The 25,268-nt window shown below is 40.9% G+C and overlaps 1 protein-coding gene across 2 annotated transcripts in view; it reads left to right on the top strand.

The window, feature by feature from the left end:
* Positions 1–25,268, top strand: part of nkain2 (sodium/potassium transporting ATPase interacting 2) — a 70,839-nt gene that overhangs the window by 23,458 nt on the left and 22,113 nt on the right. For both annotated transcript variants that reach the window (XM_041064564.1, XM_041064565.1), the window contains exons 2-3: positions 14,550–14,687; positions 15,862–15,942. In XM_041064564.1, the coding sequence (XP_040920498.1) occupies positions 14,550–14,687; positions 15,862–15,942 (219 nt within the window). The remainder of the gene's footprint in view (positions 1–14,549; positions 14,688–15,861; positions 15,943–25,268) is intronic.

Below are 25,268 nucleotides of genomic sequence, written 5' to 3'. Positions count from 1 at the left end.
AAAAAAAATTAACTGACAGATTAATCAATACTGTAAATAATCCCAAGATGCAGCCCTAATATAGAATATCAGTTTATTGATCGGTGTCCTTTTTTGTTACTGCTCTGATTTCATCTTGTCATGACTCAGTGAGCACCTGCAGCCCCACTCGGTCCCACAAATAAATCAGTTCCTGTGAAGCTACGGCAGCTACCATGTATAAAACAAATCACTGGTAAATTAAGGATTTGTAGACATAATGAGTGAGCTACAGGAGACTCACACTGGCTCTGTACTGGAAACCAGGCCAAGTATGCAAGGAAGCAGAGATCAGGCTAGTTCAGCTTAACCCTGAACTATAAACATGTTTGACCTTATTGGAGAACGATGTCTGTTTTGTGTGTAGTAGCAGGTAGTCTGCTGATGGGAAAGCTGCGGAGGCTTCCAGATTTACAGCGTCATAATTGGCTTAAGTGCAATCTGCTCGTGGGCGTTTTTGTACAGTAAACACACAGACGAGCCTTCATGTCCACATGCACCGGGAGCAAGTGCTGGCTGGATGTGCTCCACTGACAGTGAATGGGCGATCAGCAATGTGGCCTCAACGATAGCACCCAGAGTAATATTATGGAAATATGGCCACATTTTCTGCTTCATAACAGTGAGCAGGAGGAAATAAAGCGCCTGGCGCCCATTGATGCTATGAGCGCTGCAAGCACAATGAAGCTCATTTAAATAAGGTGACAAAGTTGGCCCGCAGTTCATTGTCAGCTGGGACACCACAGGTTCTTTTCATGTCGCCCATTCAGCCTGGGACACAAAGTTAATGTAGTCTTGGCCCGCAACCCAGACACAATAAACCACTCTGATGCTATTGTCTCCTGACTTACTGAAGGAGCTGAAGCATTTTTGGGAAACAGCTTATGTTTAGAAAGTCTACCTGACTGTTTTCAAGCTGCAGTCAGTTCTCAGATACAATAAACTGACATATGAATCACACCCTTTCATGTTTTATATCATTTATTGAGTCAAAGTAATCCATTTTACCAGAAAGCTCAAATTGTGAAACACACACTCACTTGTGTTCTGCTCTTGTACACGTGTATATAGACACAGATGCACACACCACAACCACCAATGATGTGGTTGATTTCATTTGGTTCCCATGAGGTTGTTCAGAGAGAGAGAGAGGCCAATATCTACTTACCATTCTGTGTGTGTGTGCGTCTGTGTGTGTGTGTGTGTTAATGTGTGTTAATGTGTTTGTGCGGTCTTAATGTTTCTTAGCCCGCTGGGCGTCCATCTGTGGGTTTGCCTGGTGTCATTTCCACTCTACATATCCCACTACTTCTCACACACACACACACACACCCACACGTACACTTAAAATACTTACTAAACTAAGCACACACCACACGCACTACCATTACATTGTTCATAAACGAACACACACCCCTCACACAGACACATGCACTTAACACACACACAAAATAAGAGCCCCTGGGTACAATAGAGGTGCCTCCTAATACTTCCTATTTATCATGCAGCAGTTGAACCCCCCTCTTTCTAACGAGCACACACACTTACACACACACAATCTGTCTCTCAAACACACACATTTTATTCTCATAAAAGCACTGCCTGCATAGATCCACCATTAAGATATAAGAGTGTACGAACAGAAAACCATTGGTGGGCTGATAATTCATTTACAGACTGACTGAGGAGAGATGATACTGTGTGTGTGTGTGTGTGTCGTGCATAGTAACACAGAAACCGATTAAGTGAGGGAGGGAAGGACGGAGGCGTGGGGTGAGAGGAGGAGAGACAAGGAAAGAAAGATAATGGAAGCGGAGGCAAGAAGGCGAGGGAAAAAACAGCTCATAGCAATAGTAAAGGAAGAGGAGAAGAAGAAATGGTAGAGGAGAGAAGGAGGAAAGACCAGAACACGGGGGGGGGCGGGGTGGGGGGGGGGGGGGGGGGGGGCAAGCAAAAAACAAAACAGAGGAGAGGGGTTTGTGAGACAGGAAAGAAAAAAGCGTGAGAAGAGAGAAAGGGAGCACCACTGGGAGGGTTGAAAGATAAAGAAGGAGGGAAAAAGCAATAAGCAGAGGAAGCCCAAGCCATTACAGAGCCAGGTGAGGAAAAGCAGAAAAACAAAACTGTTTGCACAAATTGTGTAATTCCTGAAATCTGATTGAAACCACTGTAGCTTTACTACAGTGATTCCCACGTGTGTTTCCACAGGGCAGAACAAGGTTTTACCCCTAGCAGCCCCAAAAAAATCTATCACGAGGTTTTGATACATGTATCAGAAATATGATTGGAATTTTAAACAACCCCTATTTCTCCATATTTGAGTAAGCTTAATCCTATCAGTAGCTCCCATGAGTTCAGTCCATCTCTGTTGTATCTTTCTGTCTTGTGCTTTTGTCAAAATCGGTCCAGTTTAGATCAAAGTGGCAGAGCCGATAAAACGTATTGAGACAAAACTGAGCATTTCACTCTTTCTGCTTTCCTCTGATAATGTCACCGTGTCTTTGGTCTGGCCAAAAAAAAGAAAAAAGAAAGAAATCTGACAGACTGATTGAGGAGGTTTTCAAAGGATGCAGCAGGGAGACAAACAGATGGACAAGCTTTCCATCAAAGACATTAAATTTGCTACTACATAGTTTGATTAATAAGGCAGAGAGAGAGCATCAGGAAGAGGGTGACCAGGCGGGGGGGCACAAAGACATAGAAGAGACAGAAAGGATGGAAGAGGTAGAAAATGACAGGTGCATTTCTTTGGATGATGTATGATATTAATCATAATCAGTTGGTCAATCATGCTAAATAACTGTAAAGAGCTTCTGCTGCAACCTGCAATTATTACTAATGACATATTCAGCTCAGTATCAGCACAGGGCCAACACACAGAGACACACACACACACATTTGTGTTTGAGGCAGTCTAATGTTATCTGATTGATAGTCTGCAGAGAGAGAATGTCCTCCAGCCCTGTGTGTGTGTGTGTGTGTTTATGTGTGCGTCGGTGCATTTTTACGTATCCGTGTTGTCTGGCTTTGTTTTGTGTGCATGCTTAACCGTGTGTATTTGGGTTTGTGTAGCTGTGAATGCTTGTGGGTGTACTATTGTGTGTGCACCATTCAGATGCCACTGCTATAAATAACCCTCCCTCTGTCTGTGTTTGGGGATGGGGACATGCCATTAATTGTGCTTCACAGTTTGAGGTTATACTCAGATCTTTTTTGACCAGCTACAGCTAATTTGATTGGATGAATGAACCTCTAGTCCCTTATGATACCAGCTGAATTTAAAATTCATGCAAAGAAATCAGTTTATGTATGCTGGTTGTTCGTTTTGTCTAGTGTATTTATTTGGTCAAAATTGTATCAAAGAGAAGAAAGAATTTTCTGTCAGGGTAGCGACAGAAAGGGTAGCTACATTCATTTTCTGCATTTAACACTGCAATTGTTTTTGTGGAAATATCTACTGATTGCAGTAGAGTTGAGGTAACCAAGAAAACTAGCTTGTTAAGTTACAGTTACTGTGCATTCATGCAAGGTCGGCTGAATTCCAACTTAGGTTAGCGATAGTCACGACAGATTAAAATCCCAAATTGCCTACTTTTGCTGTATTACATATTTTGTAGCAGTTTGTCACCAAGTGCAACCAGATACAGTGTGTAGCTCATGTTAGTGTTACTACATTTTGGATTAGATTATATGTGACTGTCAGTGGTGTGCATTCTGCCGACAGTTTGTTAACATGTTTGCAGTTAATTTCACAGAGGAATCAATGGTGTCAGACATTCCTGATACTACCCTAGTCTGGTTATTTACTGTCACCACAACTGGTCCTATGAAAGAGAGAAAACAGATGTTAGGCAAACATAGTGTGTGTGTGAACTTCCGCTCTCCATGTAGAATACAAACCTAATAGCACAATGGTTCCTCCCAAATGGTGAACTTTGTACAGGAGTATCAGCCAAAGGGGATACAGGCTATACAGGGCTATGATGTGCTCAGTCAGTAGCACACCATCGAAGTTGACAGCGCATCTCATAGCAGTTCTGGTTCTCAAGTGTCAATCAGGAATGCAGACTTAGAGACTTAAATTTTAGAGTTTGTGCAGATATGTCCAAAAAAAGGTTTCATCCTTTTTTGAAAAATAGAAACATTTTGCTGCAGTATAATTCTAATTACTTTTCATCACCTGTTATTCAATTAGTTCAGTTATCCTTCTCAAGACATGTCAAATTTATTATATAGGCTTCCACTGGGGTCTGATTTTGGGAAAAACAATATTCCATACCACTTCAGTTCCGACAACATTCAGCTCTGTTTCTTAATGACACTAAGCAATACCATCCTCGCTCCCTTTTAAGTTGTTTTGGGGATATTAAATGTCCTTCAGCTACATGACAGAAGATTTTCTTATCGGTTCTGACAATTCCCTGGTAATTTCCTGGGGCCTCTGTCTATCTTTTATTCTTCGGTAAAACACAAACAGTTAAAATTCCGCCATTAGCAGTGGCTTTTTCCACATAACGTCAATAGCAAAGATAAAACCTTCTCTTTCTTTTGGAGATCTGGAGACTGTTTTACATGCTTTTATTATCTGATGTCTCAACTGCTGCAAGTCCCTTTATTCAGGTGTCAGTGAGTCTTCCCTGTCATTCCTACAGATTATACAAAATGAAGCAGCGAGACTTCTGGTCCCAAGAGACCAGATCTCCCGTGTACTGGTCTCCCTCCACTGGTTACCAGTCAAATATAGAATTGATTTTAAGTTTCCACTGATTCCCCCCGGACCGTTGAACAGCGTGCCTCTCATTGTCAGATCTTCTCCAGACCCACCTTTATGCCATTGAGTCTCCTCAAATTTGACTGTAAAATTAAAATAGTTCTTATTTATCTTTTTAGAGTTATTTATCTATTTATTTTTTCTTGCACAGTAAAAGACAAAAAAATAAAAAAGAAGTGAAGAAATTTGAATGACAAAAGCAGGATTTCAGCCAGATTTTTTTTTTTCCATTGTTGTTTCCAGGCAGAGAAAGCAGCATCCAGCTGACAGAAAACAAAAGAGCACTGGCAGAAATAGATAGAGACAGAGGGGTGGACAGACACAGACAGAGAGGGAAGATCTGTTGAAATACCAAACTGATTAGTCAGTGTTTCTGGCATTTAAATGCCACGTTTACATAAAGAAATGTTTCCTAGGAATATTAATCACTATAGTTAATTCACAAGGAGATGTGAAATGGATCCATGGTGCCCTTGGCGGGAGAGAGGGACAGAGAGAAGAGGCAGTGAGTGGCAAATACAGAGGCTGCATTGGCAGAATGGTGTGTTATTGGTATTAATGGCAGTGTCATAAAAATAAGAACTACTGTATCCTGAAATGTTAGTTGAGTTATTTTTGTTATTATTCTGATACAAGTCTTACCCTTCTTTATTATCAGACAAAGATACAGCTGTGTTAATGACTCTCAAGACCAAGTGGTATTCAACAAACCATGATGGGACCAGCAATACACAAGACATACCATTTATTTAATGGCTTTTATCCAAAGTGGCGTAGAGGGAATACAAATCTTTCAGCATACAGTAGGTTATTTCAGTGTAAAATGGAACCTTTGGCAACGTCATCTTTTAAGTCAATGGTCCGAACACAGCACAGCCCATTGAGTTAATAGGTGAAATCATGTTGTCTACCTTGAAACATCTTCATCTTGACTGCTGGGCTGAAAAAGCCTCTCAACATGTGGCACCATGATGCTATTGCACTTGTTTGAAGTGAGAACGAACTGAGCATGTTCCAGCATCGCAGCACTTTGCCAGTGCCACTCTAAGTTGAGGGAAAAAAAAAACGACAAAAGGACCAGGAGAAGAGAAGCAGACACAGTAACAGTGAAAGGGAATTCCCTCTGTGGCATTTCTGGTTAGGTAGTAGAAATAAGATTTACGTTAGGTCTGTCTGTCAGCCTTTCCAGTGACATTTCATTTAAATATGTCGGATGTCCATGGGACCTGAATTGTAGTTACAATTTGTTCAGGTGCTGGGTCTTATTGTCGCAAATTAGGCGAGAAACTGAATTTTGCCTGCGGGCCAGCAGTTGCTCATCATATTTCTAAGTAGTCTGCCTAGAGCTGGAGCATGGAGATGAGTGACCATAATGACAGCCTACGTCTGGTCCTCTACAGCATAGCTTTCATTAACACACTGCCATCTCGATCCATCTCAGTTGTTCCACATGGCACATCAGGGTACTTACAGGGTGTTGCTAACTGGCTAACACTGCCTCCATCCGCTCTTTCCATCTGTTGATAGCCATGGCAGCCAGATATATAAAAACTGACAGGCCAACAGAAGTGCAAAACAGATGAACCAAATGCATATAATCTGGACAGGCATCTATGAGGTGTGACAAGTGCTGATTTAGACTGATTTGTTGGGGCCAATACTTTTGAGATCAGATATTGGCCACTCATGCAGTGTACTTTAATTATGACTGATGGTCTTCCCTGACAGCTACATAAAAACAGTTCATAGAAACTGCAAGGACCTATGTATACTTTCACATTGTATAAATTCTTTGGATTGTTAAATGACATGTAAACTTTCAATCTTCTTAATGTAAAGGCAATGTGTCCCGTCCCCTTGAAATAATGGCTTTGTTAACGGCACCTACTATAAGGGGCCATCTAGTGTAAATAGTTTAAGTTTGAATTTCATTGGTGTGTTCTGGGTACATTCACACTGAGCTCCAATTCATCTGGAGCCTGGAGCATGTGCAGTAATACTTCAGTTTGTCTGGCCAGATCAGTGCCATTCGAACTCTGGTGCAGAAACTGCCTGAAGTCACTGGCCTTGAACCTTTTCCAGTGGATTGAGGTGCTGTTAGTTTCTACCCTCTACACATTTTGACCCGTGTTTCGACCCGCAACTTTTGACCTCTTGAGTTAATCAGATCAATTTTATAGTGAGTGAAAATTCATGAGCTGTACTGATCATCACTGTTACCATTTCCCACAACACATTGCAGTGTACAGCGCAATGTGCTGTCTCCAGTTTCCAGTAATCTTTCTTTGACGCATAGAATTTAATAGATAATGTCCAGTTTTAATCTAAGACCACCTAAGACCACCTAACTTAAGTAATTAATAAGAACTTTGGTACTTTCTAACAGGGGGAAAAAACAAGACACTGCTGCATGATAACAACACTTAGTTAATTTCCTGGAAGGCGGTGTGAACAATTAACAGATAAGGTGCAAATTGCAACAGTAGATCTTTTCTGCCATGATACAGCCCAAAGAAAAACAACTTTAGATGAGATTGCTTCTTAGGTGTCAGCTTTGACCTGGGTCTCTTTCGACCAGCATGTGGATTGTTCGATTCATCCCTGATTTTTCCAGATAAGGAATATTGAATACTTAGGTTTATTGTGTCACATCTAGTCAACTGTAAATCCCTTTTCACTTCTGGGCCACCTTGTTTTCAAATGATCAAAAATGCTGCCACAAAGCTTTTGACCAGATCCTCTTAAGGGGCCAGGACAGGCCATCAGGAGTGTTTGCTGGATGGTCAAACAGCTTTGGAAATCACTACCATTTCACCCCCTCTTCCAGTGTGGCTGTTTGGAACAGCCACCAACACTCTTGTGGGTCAGATGACAGCATACAAACCAGTTCTTTTCAAACATAACCTGGCACTTAAACATTTCATGTCACATCCATCTTGACCTCTACATTTGCTTCCCATCAAATTTAGAATTCAGTTCAATCTCTGTGTGATCATTTTTAGAACTCTGCCCACTGTTAGAGATATCCTTCAGCCTTATACCATTAGATCTCTAAGGTCCTCTGATCAAGGCTTAATGTTTGCTCTTCACTTCAGACACAAAACTAAGAAGTGTGCCTTTAAAGCTTCTCCCCTTCTTTTTTTTCCTGTCAAAATGAAATTCCTGTGTAAGTGTTTTTACTGGGTGTGGAAATAGCCAAATTTATAGATTCCGACACACATTTTAGTTCCAGCCACGAAACATTGGTTCTTTCCCAGAGTCGGTTTTCAAACACCCATATTAATGTGGGTGTATTTTTTTTTTGCCTCACCTCAACATGTAGTGCTGTAGAGCCAAGTGATGAAATGTTAGCACATAAAAAAAATATTAAGCCATATCTTGATAGTCTCCTTCATCAGCCTAGAAAGCTCTTAAGATCAGGAAATTTGAAAGGTGTACCACAGAGCTCAGAAGGAGCTTAACACAACTCTCTGGAAAGTTCAGTCTGCTCATGCCAAGGTAACCATCAGCTGTATGAGTCACAAGTATTATACCAGTGCCTATTCCCATGGAAGCAGTGTTATAAGGTTTATGACCACAGCCCTAAGTATACCAGCCTAATGGCCATCCTGTAATGTTAATTTAAGTGGAACTCTCAGTTGGAGTTGTGTGCAGTCTATCTATAGCTGAGTGAATAAGGACATTATGGCTATTACAGATATGATTGAATAGTTGTGATGACAATGAGTGGGCCTGGATGGGGGAAATTGGATATTTAATGGAGAGATTTTCACCTTTGATCATCATTGTCTCTTTCCATCTCTGCCCTTCCTCCATCTCCCTCTTTCCTTCTCTGCCATATGCTCCCACTCTTTCGCTTTCCCTCCCTTCCTTCTTTTCCCTACGCCCTTTTATCTTTTCCCCTCTCGCTTTGCTCGCCCCATCTTCCCTGCCGCCTGTCCTCTCTCTCTGAGCCCTAAGTAGCCACAAATGGTCCCTAATAGCCTCCAATGGAGATGAATTGATCGTTGTGTGAACTGAATCGATAGGAGAATGCTTTTGCTGTACACAGTGGGATACTGCGCAGGCAGGCGGCCTTAATTAAGTTAACAGTAAACCACGATTGCTTTGGAGTTTTATTAGGAGAATAAAGTTTATGATGATTACAGAAACAGAAGAAAATTATGGTTTTGGAGTAAAAGCCAAGGAGGGAAAAACAAGGGCACATATTTACCTTGATGTGTGCCTGATTTGCTTGGATGTTGCTCCTTAGTCGTGATGCTCCCTCTCTGACTCATAAAGTGTTTGTTGGACATTTTCTCACTTCCTCTGCCTGTTTTTCTCTCCACTCCATCCCTGCTGCTTTCCATACCTCCTCTCCTCTACCATGTCTTTCTCCAGCTTCTTCTTCTCGCTATCTGTCTCACCGTACCCGGTCTGACCTCAGCTCCTTCCCTTCACCCCCCCGCTCTTTCCCTCCCTCTCTGTCGTCTATAATGGGATGAGCAGCAGAATTTGATCAGCAGTTTTTTAAAGGTCACAGAACCAAGCGAAAACTCTCAGCCAAAGCACCGAGGGAATGAGGGAGGGAAGGATGAGACTGAGGAAGGGAGGAGGCAAGCGAGAGAGATAACAGGCCAGCAGAGTCAAGGGAGGAATGGGAAGGAGAGCTAAGGAGAGAAACATCGCATGGAGAAAAGACACAAGGTGGAGATGGAGACGAGAAGAGAGTAGAAGGAGAGGAAATGAAAGAAAGGAGTGGATGGCAGCGCAGTAATGGAGGAAGGAGATGGAAGAAAAGAGAGATGAGGCAGATGAGGTAATTTGCTGTTTTATGACACAACAGATGAATGCATATTAAATATGTAGGAGAGGAAGAGGAGGAAGGAGAACAGGGGGTGACAATGAGAAGAGGAAAGAAGAAAAAAGGTAGGGAGGAAATGAGAAGATGAAAGAAGATTAGCAGAGTGAGGAAAGAGTGGGTGGGAGAGGGGAGAAGGTAAAGAGGGAGGAATGGAGTGACAGAGAGACAGAAGATGAGACATTTTCACTTCTCTCACCCACTGCCTCTCTGTCATCTTCTTCTCTTTCCTGACAAACAGTCAGATCTTAATCACCTCTCCATCCCTTCAGGCCCCTCTCATCAGATCTCTTGGCCTGTCTCTGTCTGTCCCTCACCGTCTTATTCGCTCTCCTTTTCTCTGTCCTCTTCTTCTGTTTAAGATAAAAGACACTTTTATCGCTCTGCAGTGTCTCATAATGGTCACACAGTGCAGCTGTCTCCCTGTCTGGAGCAATAATAATTCTTTGATATCATTCTATCTTTCATTATCAAATAGACCAAAATTTTTTCCAAGCCCACTGAAGATTTTTCTCCTCGGCTCCTCTCTACTGGCCCTCCCATCACCCTCATCTTTCTGCTGCCAGTCTATTCCCTAAGTGTTTGAGTGCGAGTGTCTTTCTTTATCGCTTCAGCCGCATGTCTGTGGTGTGTGTGCATTTGTGTGCCTGTGGCAGAATGTGTTTGCTCATGGTGTACAGAAATGTAAGTGCACACACACATGCACAGGTATTTTTAAATTTTTTTGAAATCCTGCATCTACCACTATAAATAACCAATTTCTGTCTCTCTTTGCATTTTTAAAGAGCTATTTAACACCCCCTGAAAATCTTGCTTTTGCCGAGCTCCAGTGCTTTACCCTCTCGCCTTGATGTACATGTAATAGTGCAGTTGTTTGGTTTTTGAAGTCCTTCCAAGGTTCAAACATTCAGAAAAGGTTTTACATCTAAGTAGACCTGGCTAGTTTGAAGAATTGATCACTTCAGCTCACATTTATTAAGCGATTACAGTGGTATTATATCAGAGGTATACTCAACATTAGTGAATAATATTTAAACATCATTATGAAAATCAAAAGTGGTGTTTATTTATCGATATTTATCAATAACAGCTATGGTTATCCAGTTAAGGTAACAATGATAGACAGACTTCCATTTTTGGAGTGTGCACTACTCAGCTTTGCTCTGTAGCTGCTTAAGCTAACATTAGCTAACATAGCCCTGAAGTCAGGAGGTGTTGTTTCAGCTCTTTTAAGGTAATTAGCTTAAACCAATACGATGTGCTTAATAATTTATTTTGATCACTATGCCCACCAGTTATCCCTTATTTATACCCGACAGCTATTGAGCTCCTTGCTAGTTAGCTGTCTGAAACTTGAATGAAGCAAGATCACCACTCTGCTGCTGTTACCAGCTGAAAGTTTCATGTTTGTCAACTCACAGGATCAGCTTTAATTAGCAACAGCTGGGTAAATGTGGTAGTGATGTGTCAGTGGAGCTGCTGAAAAGCTAAAGAAAGACTAAACCTTTCACCAACTACAGCTTGTTAAGACATTGTTAATTACTTTATGTAAGCAAAATCCAAGCTCATGGGAGTAGAAAATTGCTTTTTTTGTAGAAAAGTAGATAATTGTTCAGCACTAGCCAAAACCTTAAGTGTTAAGTGATTTTTTTTTTCCTCTTTATTTAGTGCCACTACAATACAAAACCATTTTTATGTCACATTAAACATGGGAGAGGCTGTGAGAATGAACAACAGGATAGTGATGTATGCACTGTAGCTCTTTAGTCAGTCCCTCAGCTAACCGCTGCATTTGGGAAACTCATGCTAACAAGAGCATGAGCATCAGTCTAAGCTAACAAAGCAGTAGGAGGAATAAATATTCTTGTTCCCTGAGGGATTCTGTGCTGACATTAGACAGATTGACAGAAGGCTGCGTATCAACTTGTTTTCTGTGTTTTATGAAGCACACACACTGTACAGTACATGGATTCATAGATGCTTTAAAGCCATTCACCATGAACTTCAGTATTTGTTTAGCTATATATGACCACTGCCCATCCTTGTCAGCTTTAAGATGGACAAAAAGCACTCTGAAAAATCAACACATATTAAGACTAATGTGCTGTGTGCACAGGTGGATGCACAGTACAATACATACCAAGTTAGACAGGCTGAATGTAAACATCCCTCTGCCCTTGTGCTTTAAGAAGCTCAACTGAAATGAACATCTCTGTCGGCAGCATCAAAGCCTGTCGCAGCAGATCCCAAAGGACCCGGCCAGCCAGCTTGAAGCTCCACCTGTACAACGCTCAAGCTTTCATCAGCTGCACATAGCTTCTAGTGACTATGCTCCGTGCGCATCTCTCCATTTCTCTCCCCCTAGAGTCATAGCTGTTGAAAGGCCGGGCGATTTCACACCTTATTTTGAGCTTCTGTCATTTGACACATGCAAAGGATGCTGGGATTACGGCAGTGGGGGCTGTGCGCGTGCTTTGTCTTTTGTATGTCAGGACAACTCAGTGACTTAATTACAAAGAGTGATGTACTGAGGCAGCTGAAGTTAGTTGTTTTGCAGCTGAGCCATGTAATGAGAATTTCACATCAAAAGCTGGGTGTGGTGTGAAGGAACAGATGGTCTGATTTTGAATATTGCCCTTTATTGGCTTCCATATTAACCCAGGTTAGAACAATAGACACCAGCAAAAAAAAAAAACAAAAAAAAAAACACTAGTTTTTATTCTCTGACCATTGAGGATATGTGTTGTAATGACCGGGACAGATCAATATTGTTGTTACCTATGGTGTACAAACCAATTTTTTATCCCTGGTATCAAATTTTCTCTCCTTCTCTTGTGTTTGTGTGATTTATCGTGTGTTTTTTGGGGGAATGTGTGTGTGTCCCAGCTGGAGTGAAGGCTGTTTATATTATTGGCGATGAAAGAGGGGCCCCCAGGGGCCTCAGTAATGGGCTGGGAGGCCTCTGACTTCTTATAATGGCCTCTGTATGTGTATGTGTGTGTTTGTGAGAGAGGCACAATTGCAGCACAATATAATTGTCAATGGGAGGACACACTTTTACATAATAAAATGAAGCTGATACACAAAGAAACGCACAGAGATGGATCCTGTCAAAGACAAAGAAACACAATGTCTCTCTCTCATACTCACACACACACACACACACTCACACATTGTGGTGCCAGCTGAGCCCAGTGTGTCCAATAACAGCAGGTGCTGTCAAGTGCAAGCACAGCAGACTTGCCCTGACATGGAAACACACACACACACACACACGCGGGTGGACACACACGGGTGGATGCACACATGTCAGCACACCACACTCTCTTTCACACAGCTTCCTGTTCTTGTAAATCTCACATCCAATAAACATTCTCATATTTAAAACTAATGTCGGATAGGTGTAGTTTATACAAGGTTACAGTTTATGTGTGTGTTAGTCAGTGTGTGTCTTTATGTGTGTGCCTGTGTATGTGTGTACCTGCTATCTGGCTGTGGAAGGCTGTAGTGTTGCCATATGGTCTCACATTAGGGCACCCTAAACTCAGCCATCCAGAAGTTTGTGTGTGTGTGTGTCTGTGTGTGTGATTGTGAATAGAGAGAGTGTAACAGAAATTAAAGCCCTTGATTTGAGATGTAATCTGTTGGTCTTTAAACGCCGCCAGCTGATAGTATACACCAGTAAATGTCAGTCTCTTTTCTAAATGACGCTAATAATGGAATCAGTGACCTTCTTTCTTTCTTTCTTTCTTTTTTAATGTACCATTTTCTTTGTCTCTTGCATTCTCTTTGTCCTCCTCTCTCTCATGCTGAACGCGTGTGTGTTAATATATTTAGCAGTGCCATATCATAGGCTGTGCCCGACTTCATTAACCACAGACAGGGGATAAATTAAAGGGAAAACCTGAATAAATGAGAGGAGAAACATAGCGAATGCATATGCTTCCACACAGGTGCACCGCATGATAGAATTAAGCAATTAACATTCAATCACGTTCTTTGGCATGTATAGAAATGCTGAGCAGGCCCAGTTTATGCTGATTTTGTATTGAGTTAGAAAGAGGGAAAGATCTAAGTGACTTTTAAAGAGGGTTCATTGTTGGGGCACAGATGGCAGGGGCTTCAGTCACAAAGACCGAACAGTGACGAAAGTGGCATCTGCGTTTAGATATGTGGGAAAGATGTCAGTAAACAAGGTCTGAAATTGTGGTCAGCAGCGCACATTTGATGACCGTGATGCTTGTGCGTTCAGACTGAATGACGGTAGACTCAGACACACACACACACACATTCACAACCCTGGGAAAATAACACAAATGCATAGATAACTGATAACTGGCCGCTATTCGTAAATACATTGTCTTTAACCAAATGTACTCTTGAGTAAGTCTGTTGTTGTAGAACAGACATGGCCATCATTTAAATTCTAACTAACCCTAGGTTTCCTGAAGATCCTAAATGGGCTCAAGATACGATAATTGGAATTTGTTGTGAACAGGGTTGTCCTCAGCTAGAGAAATTATAATGGTCTCATGTGCTTCACTCCACTGATTAGCTGATTTAAAAATAAATATATAAAATTTAGCTTTAGTACCATTGTTCTCAACTGAGATTTTCATTTTGATCAAAAACGTCAATCCGAGCCCAAGGAGAGAGAGAGATAGAGAGATAGAGAGATAAAGAGATAAAGAGATAAAGAGAGAGAGAGAGAGAGAGAGAGAGAGAGAGAGAGAGAGTCACACTGATGGGTTTACTCTTCACAGCATTTTTCACCTCTGTTCTTTTCTATTTCTCCTGCATGTTCTTTGCAGTGACAGCCCACAACTGTCAAATATTTCATAGAAAACACATATTGTTGATTTCTTGCCACTAAACTCCTCTCTTCTCTCCTCCCCCTCCTCCCCCTCCTCCTCTTCTCAGGTCAGTGTGTTGGAGCGTCAAGTGATAGATTTCCTGGGCTACCAGTGGGCTCCCATCCTGACCAACTTCCTCCACATCATTGTCGTCATCCTGGGCCTGTTCGGCACGATTCAGTTCAGGCCAAGATATGTCACTGGGGTGCGTTGAACTCTTGAACACACACACACTCTGAATATTCAGTGAGAAGATTCAGATAATGAAAGGGAATGAAAGTTTGATCGAAGCTTATAAATTCTGCCTTCCCTCCTTCCTTCCTTCCATCAGTCATTCATTCTTCCCTGCCTTTTTACACACACACACTCTTGTAGCCGTGCTATCCATTTTCTCTCCCTGTCTGGTTTGATTCAGGTGATTGGTTGCTTTCTTTGCTGCTTTGTTTTTGTTTCTCTGCATCTTAACAACATCAAAAGTGAAGCCTCCCTCTGTCCATTTCTCTCCATCTCGCTCCACTGTTAATGTTGGCAGCTTGTTTTCAGCTTTAGTCAAATTTTAGTTCTTCAGTTTAAGTCATGTTTGTCTCATTTTCATTATGCATTTTTAATTTTTATGTCTTCAGTGCATGTTGAGACTACATTTGTCGCCATATTTGTCTACCATTACCATGGTTACAGGTGTCTCTCGTAAGGTGTCCATGTCACTCTGCTCTGCAGTAGTACAGACTGACTCACCTCAGTAAATCCAGACAGCATTTCCACACTCGGTCTGTTTGAACAGAACTGCTCTCTCTAATCTAATCTATTACTGTCGTCCTTGCTAACCTGGCATTACTGCAGCTACCTGTGCTGTTCACTGCAGAGCAGTGAGTCATTCAGACGCTGAATTCACTCACCTGTTCACTGAACTACTGTTCATTTTCTTTAGTTCAAGAGGAGACCTTATGTTGTTGGATAACATCAATACTGGGATCTTTAGTGAACATGTAGAGGATGATTTAAATAGACGGACAGCAGAGGAACTGTACTAATCAGGAGCTACAGTGTGAGATTCCACAGATTCAGGTTGTTGAATAAGACTTTGCAATAAAACTTGTCCATTCATTTGTTTTTCACATTGTTTAGTTTTTGATTCATTGACGAAAAATGTAATATATTTCATCAAGTTCTGGTTTTCAAAGGTTACTTTCTATTTAGTTTTAGGCTGGTGTTCGTTGTGACAAACAGGTCGTCAACAAACATTTTCATTAACAAAATTAACACAGTCTTGCTTGCTCTGAATGCAAGACATGAACATGATTTTTTAATTTCCCAGAAACAGCCTGCCAGATCTTGTCTGCCTCTGACTTTCCTTTTTCTCTCTCTCTGTCTCTCGGCAGTACGCAGCCTGGCTTGTAGTGTGGATGACCTGGAATGTTTTCATCATCTGTTTTTACCTGGAGGTCGGGGATCTGTCCAGAGTAAGAAAACATTTTCTTGTACTATTTCTGCATCCTTGTCAAGTCTTCTGCTGTACATGTTCAGAGTAACAACCGCTGGCAGGATTTCTGGAGTTCACGTGGATCTCTAAGGCCCACACTTACGCTTGTATGTCAAGTGTCTCATGTCAAAATCCAGATGCAAGAATAAGGCTGGCAATGTTCTATATTTTCCTTTTAGCCTACAAATCCCATAACAAGACCAAAACCAGAAATGAATTGATCCTACTAACTAAGTATTGCCTGTGTAACTAAAGCCTGGATTAGCTTACTCCTCTGTTCTTGACTCCCATTGTTATCCAAAAACTGTTGAAAACACTTGAATGAGCCACACTGTTTAACCGAGTGACGTGTTCCCTCATCACCATGAAAATGGGAACTGTACTTTTTTTAAGTCAATCCCACATACACTGTCCTGCTGCCATTAATATTGACTAGCAAGCCCAATGAGTATTAATCTGCAGCTGAAGATGGTCCCCCAAAAATTAAATGCACTATAAACTGCTGTTTGAATAATGTTTGTTGATTTTTTTTTTACACAGCTTGGAAAGATAGACTCATTTATAACTTTCTAACATCTGGCTTGAATGTGAAAACAAATTTTCTTGTTGTTTCCATTTACACTTTTTTTGCCACCAGATACCTGGATGATCCATGAAGTGGCTTGGTGCAAATTCTCAGCACCTGATTTACAATGATGCGTGAAAGCAAGTCAGTTCTTTGCATTGTAGTTATATACCGATACAGACATAAAAGCAGCGGTTGTTAACGTCTCTACTGAAGTTTGGCCTTTCTGCAGTAAAATTTGTCGATTTTAAATACAGATTATAAACTTGGAAAATTAATTAGGGCCAATCAGCGCTTCCATAAACAGAAGAAATCAGTTGATGGGAGTGCTGATTGGGGCTGATTACACTCTGTGGTGTGGTGTTGAAAAAAACTGTAGTTTTCCCATCACAATTTGCTGTAAATTACTTGTTCTATTGGACAGTTATGTAACATGTCTGCTATCCATTTGATAGATCACGCCAAATTGCAGCTATAGCACCACATATCATCGCTCCTAATCCTCATCTTATTGGTATTCCCAGCTTTTCGATCTTAATTAGTGCTAGTTTGGAGTGAAACGTAATTGGCACATAATCTTCAGCTAGTCTCCCTGTCTCCTCCGGTACTCACTTAATGTTCCATACACTCATCCCCTGTCTGCCTGCCCTTTGCACAGACACACACACCTATAGTTATATCTTTGTGAGGACACGCATTGGCATAAAGCCTAACCCTGACCCTAACCAAAAGCCAATTCTAACCTGAACCCTAAAACCAAGTCTTAATCCTGTATCACACTGAAAATACAGGCCTGCCTGCCATTTTGGAAAGCTAGAGAACAGGTCGTGAACATCTGGGAAAGCAGCATAATAACTGGTCATAGGTTAATTAAAAAGAATGAAATGAATTATATCACCACATTTAGAATTTATATTCTATTATAAAACTGTATGAGTCTAATATTTCTCCTCATTTTATTAGAAGAAGCCTTTTTTTAAAGGCCTCAGCTTTCCTGACCAAAATCAACACATCTGGTTTCTAACGAGGGTGAAGCAGCCACTTAATTAGCGACACCTTTATCAATTACCTGCTGACCAATCAGAGAGAAGCAAGCTCAAAGCAGACGCTGAACAGCTTGTTTTTATGACCAGAACAGTTTGCGTGTGCCTCGCTCAAGAGCATATCAACCTTGACCCAGTTACTGAGAGAGAGGGGAGCCACAAATGCCTGCTTCTCCCCCCCTTCCCAGATTCACCAGCTGTTGTATGAGATATGAATCCATCACCTGCCGTTCCAGGGCTTGTTTACTGACCTGAGGGTTATTATTACACTGGACCACATGTAAAACAATTATGGCTATGATTGTTGCCACTCAGTTCAAAAACCGAGAAACAGAAAATATAAAAACCAGAGTTACACAGCAAAGTGTCAAATTAAATGCTATGTTAGTATAGTGTCTTTTTTCATTTTGGTTAGCATAACAAAGGGTACTATTTTAATATTGCAGCATTAATTTTATCACTGAAAACTATGACGAATAATTGACAACCTTTTTCTTTCACAACAAAAATAGGACTAAAACTGAATAAAAAATAATCTCTGGAAACGATAACCTCTTTAAAATTTATGACAAGTTCAGAAACAAATAGCAAATGAGCGATACTTTGAAATCAGGCGTTTTATTTCAGTAATGTTTTGTCACTGCCAGTCAGAGAACTGGTTCTAGATGCATCCACAATCAAAACCAACAAAATAAAAACAGCTGGAACAAAACATGAAAACAGACAAGTTACAAGCTAATGTCGCATTATCGAGAGCTGAGGATGCAGATAGAGCACTATAACATTTCATCTGGCTAATTTTTGTGTTTACAGTCAGCAGACTGTCAGTAGCAATGAGTGTAGGATTAATCTAGGCTGTCAACCAACCAACCAAAGTGTCCTCTAAATGTTCGCCAAGGGATTATTACTGTGCTTATGTTGTCCAGCGTTTTAGCTCTTTGTCTCGAGTTAAACCTACGTAGGCTTTAGGTAGGGTTTGGGTAGTGTTGTAGATGATACTAAACCATGTAATAGGCAAGAATATCCAAGATGTTGACAAGCCTCAGACTTGTTAGCTTACAAAAATGTAAAAATACATAAAAATGTACTCTTTGTGGCCTAAAACTAGACTGAAACTAAATAATCAAATGACCAAAATGTGACTGAAACTCATACATTTTTCTTGTAAGATTAAGACTAAAACTAGATCAAAATAAGATGCCAAATTAACACTGTGCTATTAACATCAGAGAGACGCAAACAGGTTCAAAGTTAAAATGTAACGTCATGATAGCCCAGCAAAAATAGATGCTGTGGGTTTAGATTTGGGTCACAGAGGATCAGAAATACATGGTTTATTTAGATATCAAAGAGCAAGATGAGTATGCACCATAGCGACATGTTTTTCATGCTTAGCCTCGCCTCTTTTGTGTACCTCGCATACTGGATCAGAATAACTCATTGGTATGTCATAAGGGCAATGATGGTGTGATCTGTGCTTCAAGAATACTATGACAGAAATGAAAATCTCTCAGTCTCCATCTCTGTTCCTTTCTGATGCCGACTCTCTCCCTCTCTCTCTCTCCGTCTCTCTTCCCTCCTGCTGTGCTTCACTCTCTTCATCTCTCTTCATCTTCATGTAATTCATCCCTCCTCTCCCTCTGCTCACCCTATAATCAAGTCTTTTTCATGTTGTTTCGCAAAGTGCCACGCAACTCTATCCCATGCTCCTCTTCCGTTCTTCTCTTCACCTTCTCACCCCCTTTTCATTCACTCTCTTCCTCTGTACTTCAAGTGTCAAGACATGAGGAAATCTGCCCCCGTCGAAAAGGCAGTGCTATTTATGGTCAGTAGGAATTCATAATGCAGGGCTTTATGTATTGGCCAGAACTGTAAATGTGCCAATTTAATACATTACTTTATACACTCAGGCCATTACTTTGGGGTCACAGGACAAGAGTGATTGCGATGAACTCTATTTTTCTTCATTACAGAGATCTGACATGTTTCTGTGTATGAAAGAGGCAGAGAATGACCCTCACTTTGATTTATGCCTTGTTATCAGTGACTCTTGGATTTGTGCTGCAGCTTTGATGTAATTTTCCAGTGCTAACACCCTGTTTTATCCGTGAATAGACCTAATATCCAGATTGTGCATCCCGATTGCCAGCAGCGTAGGTTTATTAGAACAATGATCAGACTGTCAGGGAGGTAAGTGAATACTTAGGCTTGGCCCCACATTATAAATTAATGTAATAACATTTCCACTTTATTAAAGAACTGAAAATTTTGCAGACAAAGACAACAAATCCATGCAGTTCAGTGCATGGTGACAGACATGTTTGTGCTCTCAATGCTTTAGTTTAAGAGTGCAGAGCACTCTTCACAGACTATTTGATGTTCAGCAGGTGAACTGCAATTCCTGCTGTTTTGTAGCGCATCTATAGGAAAGTCATGGCTGTAAAGGTTTGCCAAACACCTCTGACATTTCTTCTTGATAAGGAAAGTAAACCCAAGACAGCGAATGGAGAGGTGGGAGAGACAGCGAAGAGGGGGAAATGTGTCAGAGTTTGTCAGCGCAGTTTGAAGTCCAGAAGTCAGGCGGACAGATGGACGGACATTGGGGGAACACATGGTTGAGATGATGTTAAAGTGGGTTTGATGAGACATCATGGCACTGAGTAAACAGGACATCGTGAGAAACATGTTGCGTGTCAGTGATGAGTCACTGATATTGTCCCATGTGTGCAGTTGGGTTCTAACTATGTCATATGTCCCTAACTTTTTTTTTTTATTCATCAGTTATTTTGAGCTTGACAGTTTGTTCGCAAGATTACAAACAGCAGTTGACAAAACAATCTCAACTTCTTCCGTATCACACGGTTCTCATCAGCAGACTGCATGTGCTCATTTGCCGTAGACATGCAGATATTCAGACTTTCCATAACCCTGAGCATCTGTAATGCTGTGCTCTTTCATTTACTACCTCCCTCTATAATAGACACTTGATAGTCAGAGCAGTAGGTTTGAAATTGCGGTCATTTATCAATCATCATATAAATCATCATTTCGTATCATCACAGAAATTACACGTGATACCTCACCTGTAATTTTCACATTCATAAATTTTGTCACATTGTATTACGAGATTGCTGACCGAACGTCTATTTTTGTGAATAAAATGTCACAAATTGTGACGAATTACAAGTTATATAAACCCAAATGGTATCTTAAGCCTCCCATACTGTGTACTTGAGATGTACACAGTATGGGAGAATGAGAATGAATTGTACCGAAATGCTTGTCAGATGGTCGAACAGCATGTGACACCCCTTTCCACCTTCTCAGCTTGAATTTGGAGTGGCTCTGTCTGAAAATCTTTGTTAAGTTTCTGAAACTGACACTCCGACAAACACGCCCACTTCAGGCAGAGATTGGCCAGGTATGTGGAGGTGTGAAAGTGGGCTGGATTTTGATTTGAACTTCTCGCTTATGCACCTTTTTCATTCTTTTATTTTTCACAACTACTTACTTTACTTTTTTATGTTTGTACAACCAAGTGTTGAGAAGAGACCACAAGTATGCACTGCAGATCCTCATTTGAACGAGAAGGCTTTATAACCATGCCTTTGAATGCGGCCATTTGAAGCAGCTATAATATATAAGTATACTCCATTCTTGTGTGTGGAGCTTTAAATAACAAATGTTTGGGATTTTAACTTACCATGAAGTTAGGAAGCCAAAATTGAATGAAAGAAAACTGATTATGTAACTTTCCCAAACAACTGTTTGACAAACTCCTTTAACACCAGCCTTGTTACGACACGTTTGCCTTCTCAACCGTTTGTATTTGATAGAACTTTCTATGAAATGTGTATCTTTGCCTCCCATAATGCCCTTCTGGAGCCCCAGAGGCAAGATAAGGTGTACATCCTGCCTTGACAGTAATTTGAGTTTAAGCCCAAGATTCACACCATATATCAGTCTGTCACACTCCCATCCTTCCTGTCACTCGCTACCTCACTATCTAATATAGCAGCAATGCCATAAAAATTAATCTTTAAAAAGATTTCTGATGTGGCATTCCTGACAGATTTGGAGAGGAGCCTGTGGAGAGAGGACTGTCACCATGTTGCAAACACACACTTGCATATTCACATCAACTCTCTCACACACAGTCTTAGACAGCTAACTGTCAGTAGTCCACTGTGTCATATGAAAGATGCAGCCACCCTCTGGGCGTCAGATGGCACACAGATACAGACACATAGATACACACATATTCCACACTCAGCTGTCAGTCATTTACTGAGGGGGTGGGATACAGTGAGGGACGGTTATCCCGCATGCATCTTTGCATACTGTATGTGTGAAAATGTGTGTCTCTAAGTGTGTACTGTATGTGTGGGTGCATGTGTTGCTGTTTGTTTGCTCTGGCAGTAGTTGGAGATCCTATCATTCATTATATCAGTCACAAGAAAACGTAGGGGGACACACAGTTGCATATATGTGCACACCAAAACCAGACTGTCTCAAAACAGTGTCATTTTGAATCCCACATCTGTCCAGGCTTCCAATCTCAGCCCACAAACACACCATGGAGCTGCGACAGAGAGAGAGAGAAAGAAGTGACCACTGGGAAAGTGCTGGAATGGAAGATAAAGATGAAAGACTGAGAGAAGAGAAAGAGGGAGAAACTTAAGAACAGTGAAATATTGGGGGTAGACAAGGGAGGCATCAGGGGCGGACAGAGAGACGGAGAGGTTTAGACAGGCAAAAGTATGATAGGAGCTATAAAAGTTGACGCGCTATGGGATGAAGCCACATGTGAATCAGTGTCACTTTCAAGAGAAAAAAGAGAGAAGAGAAGGGAAGAGGGGGGAAAAAGTAGAAAATGAGAAAGTTAGAGCAACAAAACCTCTTAGGAAGATAAGATCGCCTATCTAACAGAAAAAAAAAATCAAATATGTCCCTTTCGTATCAATTTCATATCAACATCAGTAGTCGTCAGCGCGAGGGCAGCTTTTTACTGCAGGATAAATTGTAGAAAAAAAATATGACAGTAAATCAGACTGCAAACCACCCAATTTATCCCTGAAGAAAGTAAAAAACAGATTGCCGGGGCCAGTTTCAATGCTAATAGTCACTTAATTTTACTCCCCTCAGTATTCATTCACCACCGATTGAGACGATGAATGAGAGGATCCAACACATTTAATCATAGACGTTCTAGTTAAAACCTCCACCCCGATCCTCTGAGTTAATGCATCAACTCTGACTGTGTTTGATCAATGGATGCATTTGTTGAAATCATGGCATGAAATTGCCTTTTTTCATCAACATGTCTCTAGTGGGACATTCCTACCAGCCAATTTTATAATTTGAGCCCTGAGCTATTATTATTGGTGATTCGTTTTGATTATTCATTCTTGCTGTATAGTTTCATGTGCACCGGCAAGAGTTAGTTTTTACTTGTTCAGACAGAACAAGCTGATTGAACAGAGATTGGCTGTATGCCTCAATAGATAATGGATTTGATTGACTTGACTGCCGCAGTCAAACTTGTTCCAGGGCTTGGATGGTGACTTGCATTCATTTCAAGCCTTGATTGTAATGGATTTAGCCTGAGTGTGATAGCAATAATGTTTGTTTTTATTGCAAATGCTATGGAAAACTGCTAAACTGCCTATACTATAAAACCTGTTTTATGTGTACTTTTTGAAGTCTTGGTTTAATGAGCTTTCTCAGAACTGAAGAAGAAAAGGGTCTGAAGAAGGTCCTTTGATTGAAACATTAAAGGATAATTCTGGTATATTACAACTTGGGTCTTCTTTTGTAGTTTTGGCCATCATTGGCATTGGTCATACTAAAGTTGTACCCACTAAAATAATTGCTGAATTTTGGGAATATGGCAGCCTCGCTACATCTCAGTCCAATGGTGCAAGATTCACAAGTACAGTAAGTGAAAGTTGATCGGTTAATAAAAGACCACAGATGTAATATATCAGAAGTATTATTCCACACAACAAAGACGTATTATCATCTTATAAAGTTGATATGGTGAACGTATTGCCTGCAACATAAGCATTAATTTGTAGTCGTGCTTATGGCTGACCAGTGAATGTAAGTCCAATATTACATTTCATTCTCCTTTTTTTCTGTGTCTGGGTCTCCACCAGCTTCTTAAGGAAGCATTTTGCCTCTTTGGCTGCTAAATGCTTCACTATGTTCACTGCTTAGTCACTCACTTTGTCCGCCATTTGGTTCTGGGCAAGTGGTGTAAACAAGGTTGATGAGAGCAGCGAAGATGAACAAAGCCAAGTGTTACAGGCCGTAAAAACTAAAACAACAAGCTGAAACACACAAAAATCATCTATTGAGCTGAGGAGTTCCCTGTGATCATCAAAACAAGCAACACTTTTCACATTACACATAGTCATTTAATCAATTTTTAATGTAAATACGTTAATTATTGCATAATTAACATGTAGCTGCTTTATTTGTGTGCAGATATTCTCCTATTCATTTTTATTTTTCAGTAATTTTTCAGTATACCAAAGGAATAGTTCTGATTTATTGCATAAGGTGTGCCTGCAGGGTTTAAAAAAGCCAATTAACCCATTGAAAGCTTGAATTAGCAACCCCCATTCCTCCAAGCAGTTGTGGATCCCACCTGGGGTACAGGGAGAAGCACTATAATTGGCCCAGCAATATTAAAGATCGAAGGGGTTAAAATGGTTATCTTGAGGCATTTGCTTTGAATTGGTAATGGGTTTGGTGTGGTTAAGGTCAGGGTTAGGATCTGAACTTCATCTATACACACCACCCACCATACAACACATATGCACACACACACACACACACATACACACACGAACAATTCCCTTACACCCCCAACCAATCTGATAGGAGAAAAGTGCTTTAGGCGTTATGGGTTAAGGCCTCATCTAACACCCATGGGAAATCACAGCAAAACAATGTAGGGAGATGCACCGTGACTGATGATATTGGTGTGAAATAACACAGATAGAGCGACATAGGGAGAAAGAGCCGAGAGAGAGAAAATAATAGAAAAGAGGATGAGGCCACAGATAGAGATAGAGGTTTAGTTAAATAGAGTGAAAAATTGACTTCAGAGAGAATAAAGCTAATATTGTCCCCTCCCTGATTTTCTGCCCTTTAGTTTGATGATCTGGTGATCTCTGTGGCTGCCTGCTGGACGGACTGAAATGACCGACAAATTGACTATTGTTGTCTGTCAGAATGTCAAGCTGAATGTTTTATATACTGTCTGTCTGTCTGTTTCACTAAATGACTGATGGAGCTTGAATTGTGTGTTGAGTTTATGTAAAAAGGCGTTCGATTCTGTGTGAGTCTTTGTGTGTTATAAGGTGTGGGTGGGCATGGCATGTGTGTGTCCAGGGAGCAGATGCTGAAGCACTCATGGGGAAAAACTGGCACTTCCTCCCTTATACCATCCATCCATTCATCCGTCCATCCATTCAGCCATTCATCCATCCATCCATCCATCCAGAATATATGTGGGTCTGGAGACTTAAAATTAAAATTTTCTCTGTCCTTCAAAATGGACTTGAATGTTGTTACTCATGCAATACAATTATTACTTGGTAGTATCCAGTCCAGACAGAGTCTAGAGACTGGACTGGACTGTATTAATATATATGCATGAAAAACAGGGTTAATAGATAAGAAATAACA

This window comes from Toxotes jaculatrix, chromosome 19 (assembly GCF_017976425.1).
Source record: "Toxotes jaculatrix isolate fToxJac2 chromosome 19, fToxJac2.pri, whole genome shotgun sequence".
Taxonomy (NCBI): Eukaryota; Metazoa; Chordata; class Actinopteri; family Toxotidae; genus Toxotes; species Toxotes jaculatrix.
This window is presented reverse-complemented; position numbering and strand designations above follow the sequence as displayed.